The 23,707-nt window shown below is 38.4% G+C and overlaps 2 protein-coding genes across 27 annotated transcripts in view; one reads left to right on the top strand and one right to left on the bottom strand.

The window, feature by feature from the left end:
• The first annotated feature begins 68 nt into the window (after positions 1 to 68).
• LOC108152699 (protein nervous wreck) lies at positions 69 to 7,240 on the top strand. 11 transcript variants are annotated; one of them, XM_033386211.1, is made up of 13 exons: positions 529 to 683; positions 938 to 1,070; positions 1,148 to 1,377; positions 1,452 to 1,979; positions 2,035 to 2,938; positions 2,996 to 3,164; positions 3,237 to 3,656; positions 3,712 to 3,768; positions 4,542 to 4,574; positions 5,303 to 5,328; positions 5,418 to 5,790; positions 5,854 to 6,272; positions 6,375 to 7,240. In XM_033386211.1, the coding sequence occupies exons 2-13, from the start codon at positions 1,050 to 1,052 to the stop codon at positions 6,429 to 6,431; spliced, it is 3,237 nt and encodes a 1,078-aa protein (XP_033242102.1). In that variant the 5' UTR covers positions 529 to 683; positions 938 to 1,049; the 3' UTR covers positions 6,432 to 7,240. The 11 variants fall into 11 exon arrangements, with proteins under 11 accessions (XP_033242099.1, XP_033242102.1, XP_033242105.1 ...); XM_033386214.1 differs by having other exon boundaries at positions 2,996 to 3,656; positions 5,418 to 5,535; positions 5,611 to 5,790; XM_033386213.1 differs by having other exon boundaries at positions 2,996 to 3,656; positions 5,418 to 5,535; positions 5,608 to 5,790.
• A 749-nt stretch (positions 7,241 to 7,989) lies between these two features.
• LOC108152911 (gamma-aminobutyric acid receptor subunit beta) overlaps positions 7,990 to 23,707 on the bottom strand; it is a 39,460-nt gene continuing 23,742 nt past the window's right edge. For 4 of the 16 annotated variants that reach the window (XM_017282567.2, XM_017282568.2, XM_033386216.1 and 1 more), the window contains 4 exons: positions 21,233 to 21,370; positions 18,174 to 18,458; positions 13,992 to 14,632; positions 7,990 to 13,856 (listed from right to left, as the gene is read on the bottom strand). In XM_017282567.2, the coding sequence (XP_017138056.1) occupies positions 13,695 to 13,856; positions 13,992 to 14,632; positions 18,174 to 18,458; positions 21,233 to 21,370 (1,226 nt within the window). In that variant the 3' untranslated portion in view covers positions 7,990 to 13,694. Of the gene's footprint in view, positions 13,857 to 13,991; positions 14,633 to 17,262; positions 18,459 to 21,232; positions 21,371 to 23,028; positions 23,167 to 23,707 lie in introns of those variants that run through there. The other 12 variants (XM_033386215.1, XM_033386217.1, XM_033386222.1 and 9 more) reach the window with 9 other exon arrangements.

Here is a 23,707-nt window from a genome sequence, read left to right as displayed (position 1 = left end):
TTTAAAAAATATTTCAATACCCACTACTTGCCTAAAAATGAGAATTTGAGAATAGAAAATTGATTAGATTGTTAGAATAAATTAGATCTTCGTAAAGAATCGTGATGGAAATGCACAGAGATTACCTACTCAGCGGGTGGGAGTGCTTATAATATTTATATCAATAAAAGCTGCCAGTACCTGAAATTATCAATTTAACCTTCCTGATAGCCCATGAAAGTTGTGGGCACAATCTTGTGACAACAGTTGCCGCGTTAACAGTTTTTCGGGTAATTTTGGATGGGAGGGAATTTGCTTTAAGTCAAGAGCGCGGGCGAGATGTGGAAGGGAAGGGAAGAAACGTTATCAAGCAGCTGACAGCGTTGTTAACGGAATTTGTGGCTATGAACATGAATTAAAGTAAGACAAAAAAGAACGCGCTCAACGTGAGAGAGAACCGGACATACACACTCTCTCTCTTGGGTTTCGTCTCTCTCTCCTGCTTTGCTTCCACACTCCTGCGCAGCAGCAGCTAACGGTTCCACAAGAAAATAGACATGAAAATCGAAATCGATAAGCCACGGACCGCAGGCACTTACCAGAGAAAAAGCCGTAATTTTCGTGAAAAGCAACCAGAGAAACCAGAAAAATCAAGAAACTGTTGACCAAAAGAACAATCTTCACGGGCAATGTCCAAGAAAAGTGTTAGCATTGAGTTTTTCAATTAAAATTGTAGTTTGAAATAGTTTGCCACCGTCTGAGTGCCAGAGAAATCGATACATCCAGTACGGGGTGCTGCTGCTCCGCTGAAAAATTACCATTAAACTGTAGAGAATTTTGCTTTTGAGAAAAAACTTGCAACCTTCAGCCACAATATTTTTGTTACATAAACCTTAGAGCATCCAGTAATAGCTTGAACCTGACACATCATTCGGCCCATTTTTTTTTTTTTTTGCAGCAGCTGCTTGTGGTAACGTAGTGAACAAGAATTGGCTTGGTAAAAGCGTAAAGAGAGAGCGTAGCACTCTACTATTCAATAACATAGTAGCCATAGTAGACAAAGCCCCAAAATGCAGCCACCGCCGCGAAAGGTAAAGCCTCTCTCTCTCGGAGAACATTCATTCCATAGAGAAGTATTCCCCAGACACTAAATTCTTATGTCCAACAGGGTAACTATGTGAAATTCTTGAAGAATCTGCACACGGAGCAGGTGGCCAAGTTGCAGCTGAAAAACCAGCATGAGTGCGACCTGCTGGAGGACATACGACAGTTCACCATCAAGCGATCGGCCATCGAGAAGTCGTATAGCGAGGCCCTCCTGAAGATCTCGTCGCAGTATCTCAACAAGAAGATACCCAACATTCCTGACATCAAGATGGAGGGCATGGAAGAGCGTTGGTGAGCGTTGATGACACCTTTAAAGAATTAACGGATAAATCCCTATCCCTAACTGCCACATTGCCTTCCCCCAGGAACATGTGGAGTGTGTGGCGCACAGTTCTCGAGGAGAATGAGAAGCTGGCCCGTGCCCGCCTGGCCGCCATCGAGGTGTTCCAGCAGCAAATCGCCGACGAAGCCAAGGTCCTCAGGGACTACAAATTGGCTATTGCCAAGAGATCGCTTTCAGGCATCGTCAACGTGCAGAAGGAACTCCATTTGAGTGTGGGCGATGTGGACAAGACAAAGAAGTCGTATTTTGATGAGGAGCACTGTGCCCACGATGTGCGCGACAAGGCTCGCGACATCGAGGAGAAGCTGAAGAAGAAAAAAGGCTCCTTTTTCCAGTCGATCACATCGCTGCAGAAGAACAGCGCACGGGTCACCTCTCGGAAAGAGCTGCTCGAAGAGAAGTCGAGTGGAGCTCGAAACGATTACATACTCAGCCTGGCCGCAGCCAATGCGCATCAGAATCGTTATTTTACAGTCGATCTGCAGACCACGATGACCACCATGGAGAACTATGTGTTCGAGCGAGTGGCCGAGTACCTGATGCTAATGGGGTAAGTCTTCTACCACTAGAGTTTACCGCAGTTTTCCTATTGATTCCTCTTCTAGACGCACAGAGCTGCTGACCTGCTCGGCCACGCAGAACAGTTTCGGGAAGATTCGCGATCAGGCCCAGCAGCTGACGCGGGAATACAATCTGCAGTGCTGCTATCTGTTCTATCCGGTGCTTAAGCAGCATATCCAGTATGATTTTGAGGCTTGTGACAACGATCCGGTGAGAAAGGTGACCACAGAGCATGATTCGGCCACGGAGACGCTCACCAAGGAGGCCAAGAACTTGGCGGGACGGGTGGTTAAGGAGAACGCCTCCATAAGGGAGAACGCCAAGAAGCTGGCCCTCTGTCAGTCGCTGAGGGACTCGGGACAGCGATCCGATCCCAACGATCCTAATGGTCCCGATCTGGACACCAAGATCGAGGAGTTCCGTGATCAGATACGCCGCTCCGAGACCGAGAAGGCCAAGGCCGAGGCCTGTCTGCAGTGCCTGCGCGACGGCGGCATCAATGTGGACGAGTGGGTGCAGGAGGCAGAGATTATGGGCGTGCAGGAGCTAACGCGCTCGGCCAGCTCCATATCTATGCGCACCGATGCCTCGGGCCAGGGCGAGAATCCTAGCTCAGATTCCTTCTACGACAGCGACAAAGAGGAGGCGGCCGGCGGTGCCTCGGCGTTTGCTCAGACAAAGCCCAAAGCTGAGACGCAGCTCTCTAGGGATCGCACATTCAGCGACAGCGATGATGAGCCCGAGGAGCGTGCGGCAACTGGATCTTCTGCAGCAGCTGCTGCTGCCGCAGCTCCTACCACCGCAATGGCAGCCAGCGGTAGAGCTGGAGCCTGGGACGATCCAACCGAGGTGAATTGGGGAGGCGAGGAGGAGGAGGACAAGGACGAACCGATTGTACCCGAGCCCAAAGAAGCAATCTTCAAGTGCACCGCACTCTACAGCTACACGGTGAGTGGTGGATCCTCTCTGCGGGATTGATATTAATGTTGTGTATCGACATTGAAGGGGCAAAATCCCGATGAGCTGACAATTGTCGAGAACGAGCAGCTCGAGGTGGTCGGCGAGGGTGACGGCGATGGGTGGCTGCGGGCCCGCAACTATCGGGGAGAAGAGGGCTATGTGCCGCACAATTATCTGGACATTGACCAGGAGACGGCTGGCGGCGCTTTTAATGGTACTGGTTCCGCCAATCAATTGCGCTCTCAAATCTCATTCTCATCTGTCGATTACACCGTTGACAACGAAGATCAAACGGTGGACTCGATGCAATCCCCCGACCAGGTATCGGTCATAATGGCCCCCCAGAAGCAGCTCAAGTCCGACGTCGAATGGTGCATTGCGCTCTACGACTACGATGCCACCGCCGAGGATGAGCTCACCTTCGAGGAGGGCGACAAGATCAAGATCGTCACCAAGACGGCCCACGGCGTCGACGATGGCTGGTGGGAGGGCGAGCTAGATGGAAAGTTTGGCAACTTCCCTTCCCTGGTCGTCGAGGAGTGCGACGAAATGGGCGAACCGCTGAGCGAGGGCGGCGACGAATCACCACCCCCAATGGCAGCCCCGAACTTTGCCCTGCCCCCGGCACCAGCACTACCCCCAGAGTATGCCCACGAGCTGGAATTGGAGCTTACAGAGGATATGTTCGGCTCGCAGGATACGGCAGGTGAGTGAATGGAAGTGGATTGCTGATCTTTAGACTCAAGTGAATGGTTTTTCAGATGAAGATAGCGGCTATATACCCAACGGTGCGGCTGTTCCGAGTATGCCTCCGCCAGGTAAATGTCCACATACCAGTACTGCCCCCCCGTCAGCACCTACTCTTTGGTTTCACCTCTGTCTTTATCTATTTCTATATCTATATAAATATGTATATCTATCACTCGATCTCCGATTCCTTTAGTACCAAAAGCAATTGTATAATTTTCCATTTTCCACCGATAAACAAAAAAAAAAAGAATACCTATCGAAAAGTACTGTTATACCTGCTTCTATATTCTCTAGAGGTAAAACTTAATCTCCTCTCCAAAACTGCAGCTCGTCTAAATACTAATACTACTACTAATACTATCACAACATAAACCAAATAACCATCCACCCAACCACCACCACAATTACTGTAACTACTCTCCACTCTCTACACTCTTCGTTAATGTGCCTCTGTCTTCAAAAATTGAAAAACAAAACGTGTCTCCCCAGCCAGTTCCCGGACGAAAGCCATCCGAAGAATTATTATACCCTACGATTTTTTACAGTGTTCTCTCTACTCTTCTTAGGCTGCTCTGCTTATCCAACGTGTGTCGTGTCAGTGTATCGATGTTTCTTGTCCTGTTATCGATTACAATTGTCGATTTATTTCTTTTTGCAGCTTCTCTTTTTTTTTATAATCTATTATCAATATATTTTTGAGTGTGTGTGGCACTGATTTTTTATAGAAAGCTTACGATTGATTTCAATAATTATCACATTTGTGTTTTTTTTCATTGCTGTGTGTTTTCTGCATCGGTTGTTATTTCTCTCCGTGTAATTGCGTGTCTTTGTGTCATTTAAGGCCAGAACCAAAGCCAAACCACTGCCAAGAAGGGTAATTTAACGATTATGCTCTTTTAACAACATATCTACATATATATCTCTACTACCCAAAAACGTTTCTCTTACTACAATATCTCTTCATTCAGTATCTTGAATTTAATGTAGGGGAAATCTTTACCTTTTCCATTGTTTTTGAGAGCATGTAAAAGAAATCTCTTGAAATTTTTCCCCACTTGGTAGCTTCTATATTCTCGTGTACTCCTTGAGGTTTTCCGCGTAAATTTGTACTTAAATATCAGCCCAAAAATAATATCTGTAAGCTATAAGACCTGTGACAACCTTCTTATGTATATAAACAAAACTGATAACCTAGTTTTCTTATCACCTTCCCGCATGTTTGTGTGCCCCCGAAACAAAACAAAAAAAAAAAAATTCCCCCCGAGTATATATTGAATATACAAATTTACCCTTCTTCTATATATCGTACGTATACGATTATTGCTTTTCTATTGCTAATTAGTTTACTTAGTTTCCTTTTTGTCATTTCCTTGTCGTGTATCTAGATAGTTCTTGTTCCAAGACTGCCTTGAAATGATTCTTAACTGATTGATTTCTATGTATATCTCTCACCGCTCCATATATATATATATATACATATATATATACCATATATATATACATACATATTTTTTATCAAGAAATAAGATTGATTAAACCAGAAATACGAATCTTGACTAAGCAATCAATATATTTTGTCATTTTTTTCTAACGCCTACTCAGTACTCATCCAAGAGCCTGGCATGGAGGTAAACTATCCATTAAACCATTTACCCATCCAATCTGATCGAAATATAGCGCGGCCATACTAAAATGTTTATTCTGTTGTGTGTTCTAGGACGATCTCAGTGACGATGGGCAGCCACCGCCATCTTTGCCGCCGCCGCAGCTGCAAAAGGCTGCTGGCAAATCAGAGCCTGGCGCTGGTGGCGCCACAGCGAACACGTTGAACTTAGGTATGGCACAAATAATTGTTACCGCTGCAACCCCCATGGTTGAAGACGGTGCCGATAAATCTTTCCCACCAGTAGGAGAGAGCGAAAGAGAGCAGCAGCAGCATGTGAAGAAGCAGGACGAGTCTAAGCAGGAACAGCCGGTGGCGGATAAAAAGCCAGAGATATCGCCAAAGCCATTGGTCAAAGTATCGCCATCGCCACAGAAACAGCCGCCATCCCAGGCGGCCCAGTCGTCAATGACGGCTGCAAAAGAAGGTAACACTAGAGTGCGACCGGTGGTAAGCATTACACTGACCGAGTATCCATCCTGTGATCCAGAGGACCAACAGTCCTTCTCGGAGGGCACCGACTCGGCCTCGGGCAACAATGTCCCCATTCTGCAGGAGGTCGAGGATCCTTTTAACGAGAAGTCAAAAACCGACTCGGCTGGAGATGGAACTGGATTTGAGGCTAACTTTGAGGCCAATTTTGATGCCAACTTTGATGATGCCTTTGCTGGAACCGCAGGCGGAGGAGGTGGGGGCGGTGGGGGTGGAGGCGAACAGTCCAGCGATTTGGATGTGAACGGACAGCCGGGCGATGAACAGGAGCAGGGTCACTGCGAGGGCGTTTCAGCAGCAGGAGCCGGAACCGGAGCTGGAGCAGCCGGAGCCGCAGCCGAAGAGGACATTGAGGCGCCCAAGCAGGTGGTCGGCGGGCGAGCTAGCATACCCGAGGAATTGGACTCAAATCAATTGGCACGTTTGCAAAATCTGAAAGAGTCCAACGCTTAGATCGTCGGCGCTCCGGTCTCTTCCTCTTGGTCGGCTACTTCAATGTTGTTTCTCTTGTTCTTTTAGGCACACGATCATGAGCATGATATATACTATATAGACTATAGCGACGGACAGTTGTAGAGCGGATCCAAGCGGAACACCACCTCCAGACACAGCCACTTTGAATGCATAATAGGCTCACACACAAAACCAAACACCAACCACCCACAACCAACCTACATCCAGATACAGACTTAGACGGACTTCAATCTAGCAGTTTAACGATCGGGAAACGGGAATAAACCAAAGTCGGCAGCCTATCCATCAAAATTCCAATAGAATCACAACAGAAACCCAATTTGTTGCTGGTTTATTTACGTTTCTCGAGCCACATACAACGACACAACAGCAGGTCTTCAGATAACTCATATGAAATATACTTATACCGTATATATATATATATATACTGTACGATAGAAGTTAAAGATCCTCTTACCACCCCTCGCATCACGTACAGCGCTCAAATTGTGTACATCCATTCAAAAATACTTCTGACTGCCTCCGGGGTTATAGTTAAACAACAACTGGGCCTTCATTAACAAAAACATAAAAAGAAACCACCATACGTTATACATTATATATATATAAATATAAACTATATAAATATATAATTAATTATTCTAGTTTGTAAAGTGTTATACTCTCAGACACGTATGGAATATATATAAATATTGTAAACGGGTTTATGTAGCACTCAGACACAGAAACGGTCTTCGAATATCAGCATCCTCAACTAATCGAGCAATAATATGTATTGTATATATATCTAAGTCCAGTATTTTAGCAGTCTTACGATAAACATTGTGCTTGATCCGAACCGTATTGTATTGTATTAGCCAAGTTAACAGCATTAAAACCAAACCACAAACAGCCAAGAAGAGTTCTACCAAGTCAATTCAGTTGTTCTGTTTGATCCAACTACTCGTACACATAGTATTCGTAGTCCTAGGAGTTCTGCACAACCAAAAAGGAAACAGATCCCCAAATATTGTTGCAATTGTATGCAAAACTATAGCCTTATTAGCTAAAATTGTTTTCCGTGTCTAGTGAAATGAACTAAGTTAATGTTTTGGAAGCCAGAAACTGTTGGTGAAACTGAAGAGAATCTAGTGAAATGCCTACTCAATCAGAGACTTTGTTTGCGAATACTCGAATACTCAATGCATAACTCAATCGGATGACGACTTCTTATACACATACATACACACATATGTATGTATTCAACGATACGATATTACCATAACACAGTTTAAAGTAAAGAAAACAAAAAATGGGCTTGAATATGCCGCAAAATGTATTGTAAGTAATTCCTGAGTTAAACAAAACAACCCTCTGTTTGGAACCACTAACAAAAATAAACAAATTTCCACTTTCAAGCAAGCGAAAAATAAATGTGTTTTAATTGAATCCCTTTTAAAGCTTTCAAATCCTTTGAATCTGAAAAATAAATAAACACATGTCTATTGATTTTTTTGTAATTTTTTTTTTTACATATCTTTATTTATATTCACTTCATTGCAATATTATAATATTTTTCTTCTTGGTTTGCATTTTGTCCACTTGGGTGTTTTTTTTTAGTTTTAGTATTTAGCTTAATAATATAGGTTCCATTCTTGGGTTTTTTGTTTTTATCATTTACTTTCTGGTAACATTCATCTCTTGTTATTTTCTGGTTTCATTTTCATGTGTGTGTTTATTTTTAAGTGGTTTTTGTTTTTATTTTCATGCTATAGATAATTATTTATTTTTTATTTCACTTCAGTTTTGCTTTAATTTTTTTTTAAATTTAAATTTAGTTTTATTCATTTTATATAACGAAATTAACACAGTCAAAATTTGTGATCAGTGATCAATCATTACATACGCATTTACGCATTACGTTTTAAATTATTTCTCCTTCTCAAACATATTCCTGTTACATATGTATATGGTAGCTATGTATGTGTGTGTGGGGTGCGGTGGTGGTGGGAGGGGTGGATTGGTATTTGATGAGTTGAGCAAACCGAAATGTTTTGGGTCTGATGGTGGTGGTCAGGGTAATAGTAATAACAAATAATTGACAGCAGAGCAGACTTGTAGCGAAGGGAAGGGTGGGGAAGGAAAGGGATGGAGGCAGGGAGGAAGATTGGAAAATTTTTGCAGGCTGGCTGAGTGTTAATCATAAAAAATGTTCATTTATTGCAGATAGGAACTCTTGATGGACGGATAAAACCAAAAATTATATAGATACATTTCGTTGAACTCCTTAAAACAGCGACCTTTTGGCTGCATGACGATGGTATCGTATGATTAGAATTGAGAGCTTTGAGGTTGATTGACAGACAAATCATATACACATAGATATTGTTTATTAGCCAGTGTCTGCGGGGTAGTTGTGGAGGGATGGTAGTGGAGGGGTGTTGGTGTAAGGAGCTGGGGTGTATCTAATCTTAAAATGTAATAACAAATTTGTTCGCATGTTTTACTTTGCTTGAGCAAAAGGTGAAGCCTGTCAACAGAGAGTGCTTTTTATTCGGGGATTCTAAGAGTAATGTAATTCTTTATAATAATGATGCAACAAATTATAAATTATGCAACGTACAACCATAAGTGTATATGTGTGTCAGTGTGTGTCACTGTTGGTAAAGTATTTTCATTGCACTAGTGTTGCCTAACAATTTATGGCTCATGGCTCATGGCTCAATCGCAATTTAATCCGTTTATCCTGTTATGTGGACTATAGACTATTTCTCCATAATAATATTCACTTGCATTAACTCGGAATTCATTTAAAAAATGCCATTTTGTTTTAGTTTCTGGTGCACTATGCAGGAATGCAGGGTTCTGTTAGCTATTCTGTATATTGTATCTCTTTCAGTTTCCATTAGCTTTTTCTGTATCTTTTATCTGAATCTTGTATCTGTATCTTTTATCTGTATCATGTATTTGTATCTTTTATCTGTATCTGTGTGTTCTATGTGTGGTTCAACTTAAGCACTAAGGTTCTCAACTTGTTCATTTTCTTATCTAGATACTTTAGAATTTCTCGTTTTGTTTTTATGTTTGTTTGTTTTTGAGACCATCATATACATATATAATATATCATTAAATATACATCATACATACGCAATTATTACATCGTGTCACGTACATATATATATATCCCTTTCTCATATATATATAGGTTAGGTATCTATTTATATTTTTGTTGGTTGCTTTATAAAACGTTGGTGTAGGTGCCGCCGTCTAAACAGCGACACCAAAAATGCTTCAAACATTTTCATTGTGTGTATAATTTAACATTTTACATATCGTTCATCGTTTATCGTTCATCGTTTTTGATGTCTTTGCTTTTTTGTCCTAAATGCTTTTGCATACACGATTACGACGGTACATATACATATGTACGTATGCATCATCTTCAACTTCCTCTTCACCTCCACGTCTTTCATAATCATTGAATAATGTTTCATAAAAAAGTTCCGACTATGGCCAACTAAATTGGTTATCATCTCTGTCTGGTTTGGTTTCCCACAAATTATATCCGTAAACTAAGTGTAGAGTAAAAAATTCCATATGAAAAATTAAACGTATCAATTTGCCATTAAGTTAGTTGTACCTTAAAATTTTTCTCAACTATTTTTGCCTCTTGCAATTGTTACAACTAAAATGGTTTTTGTTTTTCTCATTAATTTACGTTCTTTGGAAATACGCTCCGAAACCGTTGAGCAGCTATTTGTTGTTGTTCTCGTTTTTGTTTATTTTTTTGCATTTTCATCAAAAATTGATTCGACGTTTTATATAGGGGATACTCGTACTGATACTCGCTTGCATTATAGTCTGTATATCATATCATATCGTTACAATATGACTCGCTTTTATAAACATTTTGATTTCTGTCTTTCCGTAACATAATTGATTTCTGACACTTGTATAGCTACAAAATATATGAGTGTTTTCTCTATATATATATGGATTTATTTATCTGTTTCTTTCTTTAATGTTCATTTATCACCGATTTTATGATTCCAAGTGTCGGGGATGTTGTAATTATTCGGGAATTCTTTGGTTTGGGAATGGTAGATCAATTGCAGTTCTGCTTCAAATCCTTTTCTCATTAAAAAACGTTAACCAGTTAATCAATTAATTACTTCAAACATTAAACATCTGGCTTTTAATTTGCTCAATTTAATTCTTTAGTTAGATATTTTCGGGGAATACGGATACCCATAAGCCATAGATACATACATACATATGTAGATCTGCTTTCGGAAATGCTTTCGAAATATATGTAAACTGTATGATTATCCATTGTTATTATTGAGAAACAGACAGACTAAAAGCAATCTCTGATGATTTCTCAGATATGGCTGAAGGGTATCGAATAGTCGATTTCTCGACTCGTTCTCTCTTTCGGATAAACATGTATGTGTATTACGCGTGTGTGTGTGTGTCTGTGTCTGTCTAGATCTTTAATAAAGTAATTTTCCTTGGGCTCTCTTCTGTCTGTTGTCTGGCTGAATTCTTGGTTAGGTATTCCTCAAGTGGGTTCAAGGGTCATCTCCATCTCCATTTATATTTTCATACTGATCCTCATCCTACAGTGTTAATGTTTAGGGTTCCATAGCTGGTTTCCATTCATAAGTACTTTTTGTCGTATATACAGTTATTTGGTTTTTTTTTGGATTAGGGGTTTACATATCAAAAAACTCGTGCTACATATATGTATGTAGGTGCCTAAATACGATTTTTGTATACATAAATATACATATGTATGTATATTTCATATAATTGTGTATACTTATGCCATACTCTATATACATGTACATAGATCTGTGTGTCTGTGTGTGTCTGATTTTTTTTTTGTGTGTGTGTGTTGGAGTGTTACTATCATACTTTGACCATATTATGGTGTATACCTAATTCCTAACATTAAGTTTAGCTAAACTGTACAAAATTCTTTAGCCTTACGACCTGCTCTTCATCCATTTACTAATCATAAACACTAAATTAAAATTCATTGATGATATTTTGGTATGATTCACTTGCGCGTATTTATATATTTCTCCTCCTTCTCCTTCTCTCCTGGTGTGCTAAAGTTTTTTTTTTAGTTTCTTGTATGCTCTTCACATTTTTTGTTTTGTTTGTTTTAAAGTTAAACTCACTTGCCTTTAATTTATGTGTTAATTAACTTAACTTTTGGTTTCTTGTTCTTATGTTTCTGTGATTCATCGAGGAACTTGAGCGAAAATTCATACATCTTTACTTATATATTTTTGTGTGTGTATATGTTCATTAGGCTAACTTAAGACGGTGCATCGTAAGTATCATTTTGTATGTTAATCGCTTTATTGACTGCTTGAACGTATCCGAGTTAATCGCTTAACTAGATTTAATTACATTAACTAAGTTTTTATTCAATTGCGAAGTTTTGCTCCTACTTTGCTTTTGATGAGTATGTTACGAGTACTTAGCCTGCTCCTCTTTCCTTCACACGAGTTCGAGTACATTGGTATATACAAATTGGAAATCAATTTACGGGTATCTCCCCTCCCACCCCTGTTGTTTGTTGTTGTTTTTCTTAGCAACTATTTGTTTGACCTATATACTAATGTTCTTAGGCAGTTTCATTCATTCATTACTTGTGTACATATTTCTATGCTCTATGTATAGTATTCTGTATGTTGTATATCCTTTAAATTTACTTGTATTTTTAAATTTTTTTTTTATTGGATTTTCACTTAGACCTTATATTGATTTCTTATGGTGCCGCAAAGTTGTCTTCGAAAAGTTTTTGAGTTCTTGATTCTTGTGTGGAGCATCATTTTTCTGAGTGAGTGAGTGGAGCGTTTGAGTGAGTGCAATTTGAATAATTTGCTTGTTCGTTAGTTTAAAGTTGTTATCAAAAATTTGTTGGTGTAACTAAAATGAAACATTATCGTTCCTATTATTATTATTATTTAGCTATTTCAATTTCACTAACTATTTGTATGACTTATCCACGATGCTTGCTTTCTTGCTTGCTTGTTTATAAAAGGTGCGCTCCAAAGTAATTCGTGGTATTTCTTGGTTTTCCCATTTATTATTTTGGTGTGCAAATGATTAAAACTCTCTTTCTTTCCTATTCGAAGACTATATTCGAATGGTTTTATGTGTGTGTGGGTGTGTGTGTTTGTCTCTGTGTGTGTGTGAGTGTTATATGTAAAGTTAACTTAATCAAAAAGATTTGCTAAATTGATTCTCAATTATCGAAATTTGTTCATCGCCTTACTTTTTGATTTCTAATAAATTTGGCCATTTCACTTGGAAGCGCTAAGTCAGTTCTGAATAAACAAATCAATCAAACCAACTGAATGGGAAATCAAACTTTCGATTTACTAAATTTTGGGCTTAGTTTTGGTTTGGTTTCATTTGTGGTTCTGGTTCTGGTTTTCCTATGTGTTCGATTCGGAGAGCGTGCTTCTGAAGCTGGGGGGACTTAAATTAGAGGAAGACTCTCTGGGTGTTTTGCTTTTGAAGTGGGAAGCAAAAGGTGTTTCGGTTCTTAAACTTAAGCTCAAAACTCCGCAAAGATAATGGAAATCATTCATTCTAGTATGGTCTATAACGTTAGTTTCAGTTAATTCCTCTATTATGTATACATATGTACTGTGTGTTGTTTAACTTTGTGGTCTTTGAAATCAACTTTTCGACTGCGCTAGTATTGTAGTATAGTAGTATTTATTAGTTTTCGCTTTCTCATTCTCTTGCTCACTCTCATTCTCGAACCCATTCGATTCCACTTTCCCTTTACATGTCCTTTAATGTCTATATTGCGTATGATTTTTTGATCGTTATATATGTGATTTTTTTTATGGCTTTTTAATCCTTTTCAACATGTTCGCTTATACCTTTCGTTATATAATTTTCACTACAATTTGCTAATCCTGTTGCTTTTGATTATTCTTCATTCATTTATATTCATTTTTTCATTTGCCTTGTTACTGCTAATGTTATCCTTATGTTTTCTCTTTGTGTAAATCTATTTAACAATATTCTTTGCTTTCGACCTTGTAATATGTGTGTGTGTGTCCTTTTTTTCATTAGTATTAAACAAAAACTTGTTGCATTCCTTCGTCTCCTCATATCGCCTAGTTAAAATTAGTTTATTTTCCGCTTCTTAATTAATTTTTTTTTTGCTTGTTTTCTGTTTCTTTTTTTTTCTTTGCGTTTTCTTCTTATTTTTTGTGTGGTTTTTCAGCGCAATGCATAGTTTGACTCTCTCGTGCGCTGTTCACTCCTCTTTCTGGCGATCCGATGGGGTCCTGGACCACCCTCGACGCGAATGGTTCGACGACGACGATGACGACGACGACGAGGCACTCTCTACTCCTCGCCGAGCAGCACCAGATCATCGGCGACCACGTCGCTCACATGCAGGTAGATTATCCAGTACATCAGGTTGAAGCAGACGAAGCACACCGGAAACACAATGCGCGAGTACTTGTCAATATCCGAGGGCGTGATGCCCAGCAGTTTGTTGATGTCCTGTTGGGATGGAGGGAAGTTAGGGGTCCAAGGAATAGTGGAATAGGAGAATCGGGAGAAAGGTTAAATCGATTAGTATATGCTTATGTTAGAGAAAACTTAGTTAATTATCGCCGCATCATGTACGATCTTTACCTTTACCTTTTTTACTTTGCCGGGATGCAATAAGTGGGCTGGGACCGCTGCTTCGGGATCGCCACCGCCATCTGGCGGTCCGCCACCTCCGCCGCCACCACCACCACCACCGCCCCCGGGTCCACCTCCGGACGCCGGTCCTGGTCCGTGGGGTTGGGGACCTCCTCGACCACCGTTCACTGTATTCTCCAGGGTCCCGCCCTTGGAGTGGGCCTTCGGGTCGTGGACCTTGAATCTCACCTCCTGGAACAAGGGTCCCACTATCGAGCAACCGCGCGTACCAACGTTTTGTTGGATATTGGAAAAGCCGATTGGGCGGTTACTCACTGTTTGTTTGGGAGCATGCGGATGACCATGGCTGTGGGCATGGTGACCATGCCCATGCCCATGCTCAGGACCCATGCCCATGCCGACGTTAACGCCAACGCCGACACCGACGCCACCACCGACGCCGCCTCCACCGGCGTTAGCGCCACCGCCGCCTCCTCCACCCATCCCCATGGAGGCATTCGGATTTGGATTGGCCTGTTGCTGGGCCCCGTCGAGCTGTTGCTTTTTCTGCTCGGCTATCTTTTGGATCGCCATAAATCTTTGTTTTCGCATTTGAATTCGTTTTGCCATGTAGCCGACGGTGGCGTATTCTATTGATTGCGATATACGATAACGATAACGATTTGATTTTGTTTGATTTTGGTTTGATAATTGTAATCGAATTGGTAAGGCATTTGGAATTTTAATAATCGATAGTTTTGTTGATAGTTTTTCGATAGATGAGCGGTTGCGTACAGGTGGGTGGGGGAGATTTTGATATTGATATTGATTTTGATATTGATGCGGATGCAGTTGAAGAATTTTGAGGCAAGTCGAGTTCGAGTTTGAGTTCCATATGATGTTTCGGATGATATTTTGTTGGTTGTAGTAGCAGAAGTACGAGTATATATTGTATATATATATTTTGATAATTTGGTGCGGGGTAGTACATAGTTTTTTGTTTTTGCATATTTATCGGATGGATACAAGGAAAGACAAATAGAAAAACAAAAGAAATTTAAATTTAATAAGGAATTTGGCATTCAATTTCAGTTCAGTATTGCCCAACGTCTTAAACGGTGAGTGGCGGCGAGAGATATGTAGATAGAATTTTTGGGTGGGATATAGGCCGGGTTTATAGTAGGTGACTAAGTAATACTTAGAGCCATTTCGAACGAATATAGACTTTGTTGTTCAGTGTATTTATTGTTTGTTACGTGAAATCAAAAATTGAAGTAAATTTTTTTTAGGTATTTTCTTTTTTTAGCCAGGCAAAGGAAAATTCGAATAAAGCAAGTCTTGGGTGGAGTGTGTGTGTGTGTGAGTGGGTGTGTGAGAGAGTTAGCTATAAATTTCTAGATAGAGACAGAAGGAGATTTAGACAGAGCAATTGAAGTGTGTGTGTGTGTCTGCGAGTGAGTGAGTGGGTGAGTGAGTGGGTGAGTGAGCGAGTGAGTTAGGGAGTGAGTGAGTGAGTTAGTGAGTGAGTGAGTGAGAGTGTTGTTTCCTGTCGTTGTTGTGAAATGAGTGGAAAAAGTCATTTGTAAGCCAAACGATTTATGTACACATTTATTTCTGCAGTTGAGACCATCATTCAAGGAAAATGTTCATGTGCGTGCCTCAAATGCAAATTCATTGAACAGAGTCGCCCGTTATAAAGGACACAAAAATTTCCAGCATTTTGTGTTCTGCCTTCGTAATTGCTGTTGCTTCCGATGTTATTTTTCTTGTTGCTGTTCCTTTTGTTATCCTTGAAAATGTTTTGCTTTCTGCATGCGCTGTTACTGTTTCTGATTCAGATTCGTATTTCAATATCGAATTGATTGAGCGGGATTTGTGGGGATTTGGGTTGGTGTAAGTACAAAGGGGCAGGGGTATTACGAGATTAAGTCCAAAAGAATCGCATACCCGTTATCAATATCAATGGGTAGGTCAATACATACGTTAAGCGCATACGCACCTACCTACAGTTTCGTGAATGCATATGAATGGGCAGGAAGTAACGAGTAACGAGTAAGTAACTAGTAACGAATTTACTTACCCCAACGAGTCGCGGCAACCAATTGCTGCAAAAGGCAATAAAACAAAACAGAAAGCTGACTACAAAATCATATCTTACCTAACCCCAAAAATTGGCATTACCAAATCTGGCTGGATCTAGTAGCCATCATGTCTGGGTCACCCATTTAAGTGACCCAAACTTGAGGGCTCCAAATCGCATATATCATTCGGAAAGTTTTGAGGTTTGCGTGGCTGGCTGGATGGCTTTTCTTTTCGATATAGTTTTGTTCGTTGTGTTCGTCGATGTCTGAGGTTTTCCAGGGCTGCGTCTTCTGGCTGTTGATCGACGACTTGTTGAACCATATTTACAGTGTACTGTGTCTGTTTTATCTTTTTTTCGTATGTTGTTTTTGATTCAATTCAATCGCGAGTCAAGCCAGGTGTGGCGCAGGGCATGCTGGTTTTCGTTTCGTTTCGTATCGTTTTTTTATGCGCTCCCTTCATATTATGGTTAATTTTATTGATGGTAATTTTAGGTGATTTATATATGTTCGAGCAATCGTACCCGGGCTCTAGATGGTTTGGTTGGTGCGTTGTTTTTAAGGTTTTGTACATTTTTGTTTTGTTTTTTTCGGTTTGCGATTTAGCAGTTTTGCATTTTGGCATTTGCATTTGCGTTATGGCGGAAGCTGGGCGTATATTGATATCTGGGTACCATTTCAGGTTGGTAGTGGGTTCGCTCAAGTGTGTGAGATTTTTGAACACCACAACTCAACCTGAGTCGGCGCTATGCTATATACATTGCATATATATATAGTATATATTGAGAGGCTAATATGGCTGAATGAATCGGGTTTGATTTTTGGTATTGATTTTGGTTTTGATTTTGGTTTTGATTTGGATATTGGTTTTGTTTTTTTGAGCTGAAGCATGCTTCGATTCTATGTGCAATGTGCAAAACATTTGTGGATTTTTTGAATTTTCTTTTCGTTTTGTTTGGAGAGTGTGGAGGTTGAGGGTAGGGTAGGGGAACGGTGGGAAATTTTCGTGCCTTTATTCTTGGTACTGAGGCGCGTATCTATGAATTTGCATACATTTTCTTTAGATGATAGTTTTTCTTTGTATAGAGAAAATTAACAATAACATACAAATACGAAAAAAGAGATTTGTTTCTTTGCTTTTCTTTTCTGTTCTTTTCTTTTCTGCTTATTTTTTGTTCTTTCTTTCTTGCTGTTGTTGTTGCTGTTTGTTGTAGTAGTTGTTGTTGTAGTTGTGGGTGTAAGTTGTTGCTTGAGAATTGGTTTTTTTTTAAATTGTTAGATAGTTAGAGAAAAAGTTAAAGTTAGCTTTTTTTGATGGGGTCAGCACCGAAGCTTGAGATATTTACTTGGAATCACACATAATTTGGATGGCATTTAAATGGCAGTATTGTTTCGAATCTATAATTAATTATATCAAACTTTTGCCTGGTGCCAGACCCATTACAGTGCCTTTCAGTGCAGTGCATTTCAGCATCCTTATAGATAGACTTTCTCGTAAGCCTGTTGGCTCCATAATAATGTGAAATATGAATGTAGATATCTTTAAATTGTAAAAGTTAGAAAATAAACTACTGTGGAGAGGCAAAACCACGCTGCGTTGTTTTTCGGTACGACCAATGGGTTTATAGATATGTAGAGAAATAGATAATTATGTATGTATTTTAAGAAAATTTCTTAAGACGCAGCTCGTTTTGCAGAGGAAATAAATTCGTGTGTGTTGGATGTTTCTGTATGTTGTATCTTGTATCTTGGCTGCACAACGCTAAGCGTGGCAAGGAAAGCTGGCAAAAGTGTGATTAAAAGTAAACTCAAATCGGGCATATATGACATATGTCATCCCGTATTCAAATCATACGGAAACGAAAATAATCAAAAGGAAAAACCACAGAGAGTACATACATACATAAATATAGAATACGTATATGTATGTGTATGTGTATGTGTCTCTCTGTGTGTGGTGTGGCTGTGTGGGTGAGAGAGATAGATAGATAGAGAGAGTGTTATGGGGAAATAGTTTTTCTAGTTGGTTCTTTTACTGAATGGGTTTTTGGAGTTAGTTTTTGGTTTGGTTTGGTTTAGTTTGGATTGTTGGTAGTTGCTTTTTGATTACCCAGTAGACTTGCAAAGACCATAACGAAGCATGTTCCCAGATAGACGTCAATCGATTTGACGTACGAAATCTTTGGCAGCGCTGCATTTGTTGACGACATCAAAGTGGTCATTGTCAACACGGTTGTCACACCGAGCGCCACACGCGCCGGCGTTGCATTGCGATTGAGCCAAAATGATACCCATGATATAATAACGATCAGTCCAGAGGGTATGTAGATTTGTATAAGGTAGTAGCCCATCGAGCGCACGAACTGAATTTCGCAGGCTAAACGCGAATAGTTTCCTGCCCGCGCCAATGATTCAATGATTTCGATGATTCAATTTTTTCAATTATTCAATTAATCGCATTATAAACCATATTCATATTCAATCGATTTGCATTATTTTAATAAGTTAATTTTTGTTAGTTTTTGTTTTGGTTTTATGTTTTTTTTTTGCGGAAAGAGGGAGAGACAGAAAAAGAGATCGAGAAAGATATAAAAGATATTATTAGTATGTATTTCTTTGAGATCCATTTCGTTTGCAAATATCAAGGAACAAAAAATGTTAGTATTCTTCACCAAAAAAGAAAACCATAGAATGAAATCATAGATCAAGCTTCAAATGAAAAGAAAAAAAAATCCAACCGAGATGAAAGTCAAATGAAGAGAATTAAGTATGAGCGCTTTTTCATGAGAAATAATTATTGGCTGGTAATCCTTTCTGGAAATACGGTTAGATTTCGATCTAGGCGGCAACACATCGCTTCATTAATCAGGCAGGCAATACTTCAATATACAGATCAGATATATTATGTATATACTTAACTAAGGGTTATTAACGAAATGGCAAAATTTTCAATGCAAAGCTAAGGTCAAGAACTAAGCTAGAAAAAATATTCTAGGCATTCAAAAGGCAGTTCTACCCTAGCAGATTATTTATTAAAAAAAATCGCGTTAAAAGAGAGATATTAACTGTATCTAGTGTTAGGGAAATTGATTTCTAGAATCCCAAGATAAATGAAAGGAATATTAAAGAATTGATTGGTTCTTTAAGTTCTGCAAGGATATCAGAACTTCGACTAGACCGAAACTGCTTTAAATCTTTCTTAATAAAACATAGAGAGAGCGAGCGAGTTTAAGATTTTAGTGACTTGCATTAGACGAACAAAAACAGACTTTAAATTCTGCAAGGAAAAGGATAAATGAAACCAAAAGAAAAGTAGGAGTAATGAGTAGGAGGCATCTAGATCTAGATCTAGTCTAAGACCCAAGTTAGGAGCATTTCGCACTCGAATTGCCTGCAACTTGTTGCTGTTTGTCTTTAGATAATTGTATTTATTTGTTTTGTTAAGATTTGGTAAAGGAAACTTTATAAGATGAGAGCATGCTTGGGAGGGCGTTTTTGTATTTTCGATATATAGATATTTTTGAGATATTTGAGATAAGGTTTGATGAACTTTATATATATTTTTTCTGGTTGCGCTTGTTTTCGCTAATTTTGTATTTCTATCGTTTGTAGCATAATATTTTTTTTTTTTATTTTGGATTTTCATATTAATGCTTTTTGTTGTTGTTGATTTACAATACAGAATGTTGTTTGTTGGTGTCGATTGTTATTGTAATTTGTAATTGTAGTTTTTGTTCGGCTATGCTAATAAGTTTCGGTAGCGTTTTTAATTACTGTTAAGATACTTTTGTAGATAGCTGTTGTAGTTTTTTTTTTTTTTGCTTGTAGTAAGAACTAATTCCGTGAATAGTTAATAAAATTAATGTGGCTGTGTGTGTGGGTGTGTAGGTGTGTTCCTTTTAGAGCATGAGAGTGTGTTTGTGGCAGCTTTAAAAATGTTTAATGTCAGGCATAAATCAAAAGCATGATTTACTAAGGAAAAGCCATATTCAGTTAAGCTTTGCTAAGTATATCGAATACTTATCGTACTTTAAGATATTTTTAGATATTTTTACTCTTTGCTTATTCGGTTTTTTATGATACAAAAGGTGACTAAAGGGGAGATTAATCGTACGTTCATTTTTTCTTTTTGAATTCGGTTGTGATTTGGTTTAATTTTAAGTAGATTTCTTTTGTTGGCATTACCAATGTTTCGATTGCTGTTTTTGATTTCTGTGGTTTCTAATCGTAGTTCGCTGCAAAGTATGAACTCATGAGCGTTAAAATTAAGGCGGAAATAACTGAGAGTTTTTAAAGGAAAAAGTAAAGCGGTAAAGGAAAATCAATTTGATGAACGAACTGAATCGGAAAAATTGTTGCTAGCTTGTAACATGCGTTGATTTTGCGTTAAAACTTTAAAGAGTATGTCTTCCTGTGGAGATACGAGTTGGACGAGTACGAGTACGAGTGGGAAAAGCTCTAAGACGCGTCTTAGTCTATCATTAGATCAGGCTGTCTAGAGTCTAGGCTATGAAGTGGGCTAATGTTAAATGCACTTGTTAATATTTTTGTTGTTAATATGTACTTAATTTTTTTTTTTTACTTTATTTGTACGAGTACGAGTATGCTATAAAATAGATTAGTTGATGAAACAAACTCTAGCTATATGGAAATAGAAATTATGTAAAAATCTTAAGATGCTTAACATGCATTTTCTTTACTTTTTTCCTAGGACTCTCGTCCTGGCTGAAGCACACTCTTCCTGCTTGTGCTTGAGCCAGGATTTCGGTTCCCTCCTTTTTTACTTTGGTATAGCCCAAGTCTTTTGCGGCACGCCCTGTTTTGGATTGTTTTGGATTGATTTGAATGATTGAATTTTGGAGTACTTTATACAAAATGCTGCTTCGAAATTAGTTTGAATCGAGAAAGGAAAAACCAAAACGAGTTAAGCCAACAAATCGAACTGAAGAGCCTGAAGAGTATTGAATTGAATTGAATCGAAAACGTAAAATCAAAACGAGATATATATTTATATATTGTATAGTATATATATTTATATTTATATAGTAGATAAGTCATCATCATCATCATCGGTATTATCGTAAATATATATATATATATATATTGATGTATGTATATGTAGGTAAAAGTAAATTTTTGAAAGATAAATCGGTAACCGTCTACAGGTACCTGTGGTAAGACTGATTTCCATAGCTCTTTGACGATGGCCCAAGACCTTAAATTGGGGCAGCGATACCTCACTCGAGACACCGACCGAGTTGGGGCCCTCGTTCCATTTATATCGTATGTCACGCATCGTGTAGCCGACTATATATTGTGTATATAGTAAGGTTTTTGTTGTATCGTTGTTGGTTGTTTTAGGGTTTAAAAGTTGCATTTTTGTACAGTTTTGGTGTTAGTTTTTGTTGGGTATTTCGTTTGGGCGAGTTTATTTAATTGTACAGTTGTTGTTGTTGTTGAGGCATAGTTCGGTGGTGAGGTTGTCGTTGTTGTTGTTGTTGTTGTTGACGAAAAATATGCACAAAACAAAAAATACATTTCGTGAGACTATTAATAGATTCTCTTCGATCATAAGAAAAATTTTCTAAAAAAATTCAATAATATCTTTAGCTGGTTTTTCTTCAGTTTTTTTCTTCTTATTTTGGTTGAACAATTTTTTTTGTGTTGTTGGTTAATTAATAGTCTCATTCAGAACTTGTTGCTTGAAGTGTTTTTCAAAAATATATTTTTTGATTTATATCGATAAGAAGTTCTAAGAATATAATATAAATTGTTCATATATTACAATTGCACTAGGACTAAAAATGCATTAGGTTTTAATTCGGATCGGTTTTGGTTTTATTGGCAAAGCGTTACTAGAATAAAAGTTAGATGAGCATTTAGTAGGCACACTCCCTGGATTGACTTACAGCTACTGTTTGTTCTTATTGGCAGTAGTAATTATGATTGTATTAGATTGCTTAAAGCTATGGTACTTAGATTAATATCTATATAGCTGTTGTTGTTCTTGTTGTTTTTTTTGTTGTTTCTTGGTGGCAGAAATGGGTGCTCTTGTGTATTCTGTTTGGTTAAAGGCATTTTACATTGTTCTTTCGCATTTCTTAATTAGATTTCTTAGATTTTTATTAGCGTTGTAGCTGGTTTAAGCCTACCCAAGCAAACGAAACTCGACTCTTTTGCGACTCGAAAATAACTGAAACTGAAACAGAAACAGGAACTGAAAATCAAACATCTTTTTGGCCTAACTTACGCCTCACTACGTCTCTAACTGCAGTTAACTGCAGGGCTGATCTGTTTATCGGTTGGAACAGAACAGAAGGCAAAACGAAAGTATAAGTCATAACAGAGGTTAGTAGAGGACACTTTAAACACAATATATATGTATATATGCATGTATATATGGGGGTAAGTACTTAAATGGGTTTTAGTTGGGGGTTAGTTGGGGGTTTTTTTGGTTAGTAGCACACGTTACAGTTAGCACTCGATAAAGATATACTGATAAATATATATTGTATATTGGTGATGAAAGAAGAACAAGAAGAAGTAGAAGTAGAGGAAGGCAGAGGAAACACAAAAAAATCAGTTGGTTCAGGTTGGCTGGTTTATTGGTTGGTTGGTTAGGAGGTGCGTGTTTTGGTATTTTGGTAGACGGATATGCGCTAACAACCCTTTTCGAAAAAGACAAACTCAAAATACGAATACGGAAATCCATTACGAAAACGCAAAACGGTTACATAAGTTCATTGAAAAATGCTTGTCAAAAACAAAGGAAATGTTAATGTGATTATTATTATTTGTTTTTTATGTATATATATATATATATATAATTATATATATATATATAATTATATATATATATATATATATATATATATGTATATATGTATATATAATTATATAGATATTATTATTTTTTTGTTTGGAAATTGTACGCTTTTTATGGTTTTTTGTAATGTATGGGGTACCTGTGGTTAGGTTTATTTCGGTCGCCCTCTGCCTGTGTCCCAAGACACGGAACTGCGGTAGTTCGACCTCACTGCTCATGCCAACACTACTCAGTCCATCTCTCCAGAAATATCGGATATCTCGCATTGTGTAACCGACTTCATCGTGTTGAAGATCGTTCGTTGATATTGTAGATGTTGTTGTAGTAGTAGTAGTTGTTGTTGTTGTTGCAAAAATGGGGGGCAGTAGTTAATTAATTTTTGTTTCTGTTTTGTTGGGTTTTTTGGTGTTGGATTTTTTCTTGTTACTTGTTGGTTTGGGTGGGTGGGGGCTTTTACACAAGAAACTCAATGCTATAGGGTTATATGAACGAATATATACATAAACTCTTAAGTCTAGGATAACTATTAGTCTGTGTGCTTGAGTGTGACTTCTTAATGGCCTGATTTTCGGGGCCGAGTTTTGACAAATATACGAGTAATTATGATATGGCATATATATATTTATATATGTATATATATATATATATATATATATATATATATATATATATATACATATATATATATATATACATATAATACATATGTTTTTAGATCTTAAGCAAAAGCGTGCTGTGTATGGGAGTTTGATTTATAGCTAAGGATAGTATTCTATAACTTAAATAACTTAACATGGGGCATGGGGGAATATTAGAGA

The sequence above is a fragment of the Drosophila miranda genome, chromosome XR (assembly GCF_003369915.1).
Source record: "Drosophila miranda strain MSH22 chromosome XR, D.miranda_PacBio2.1, whole genome shotgun sequence".
In the NCBI taxonomy this organism is placed as follows: Eukaryota; Metazoa; Arthropoda; class Insecta; order Diptera; family Drosophilidae; genus Drosophila; species Drosophila miranda.
This window is presented reverse-complemented; position numbering and strand designations above follow the sequence as displayed.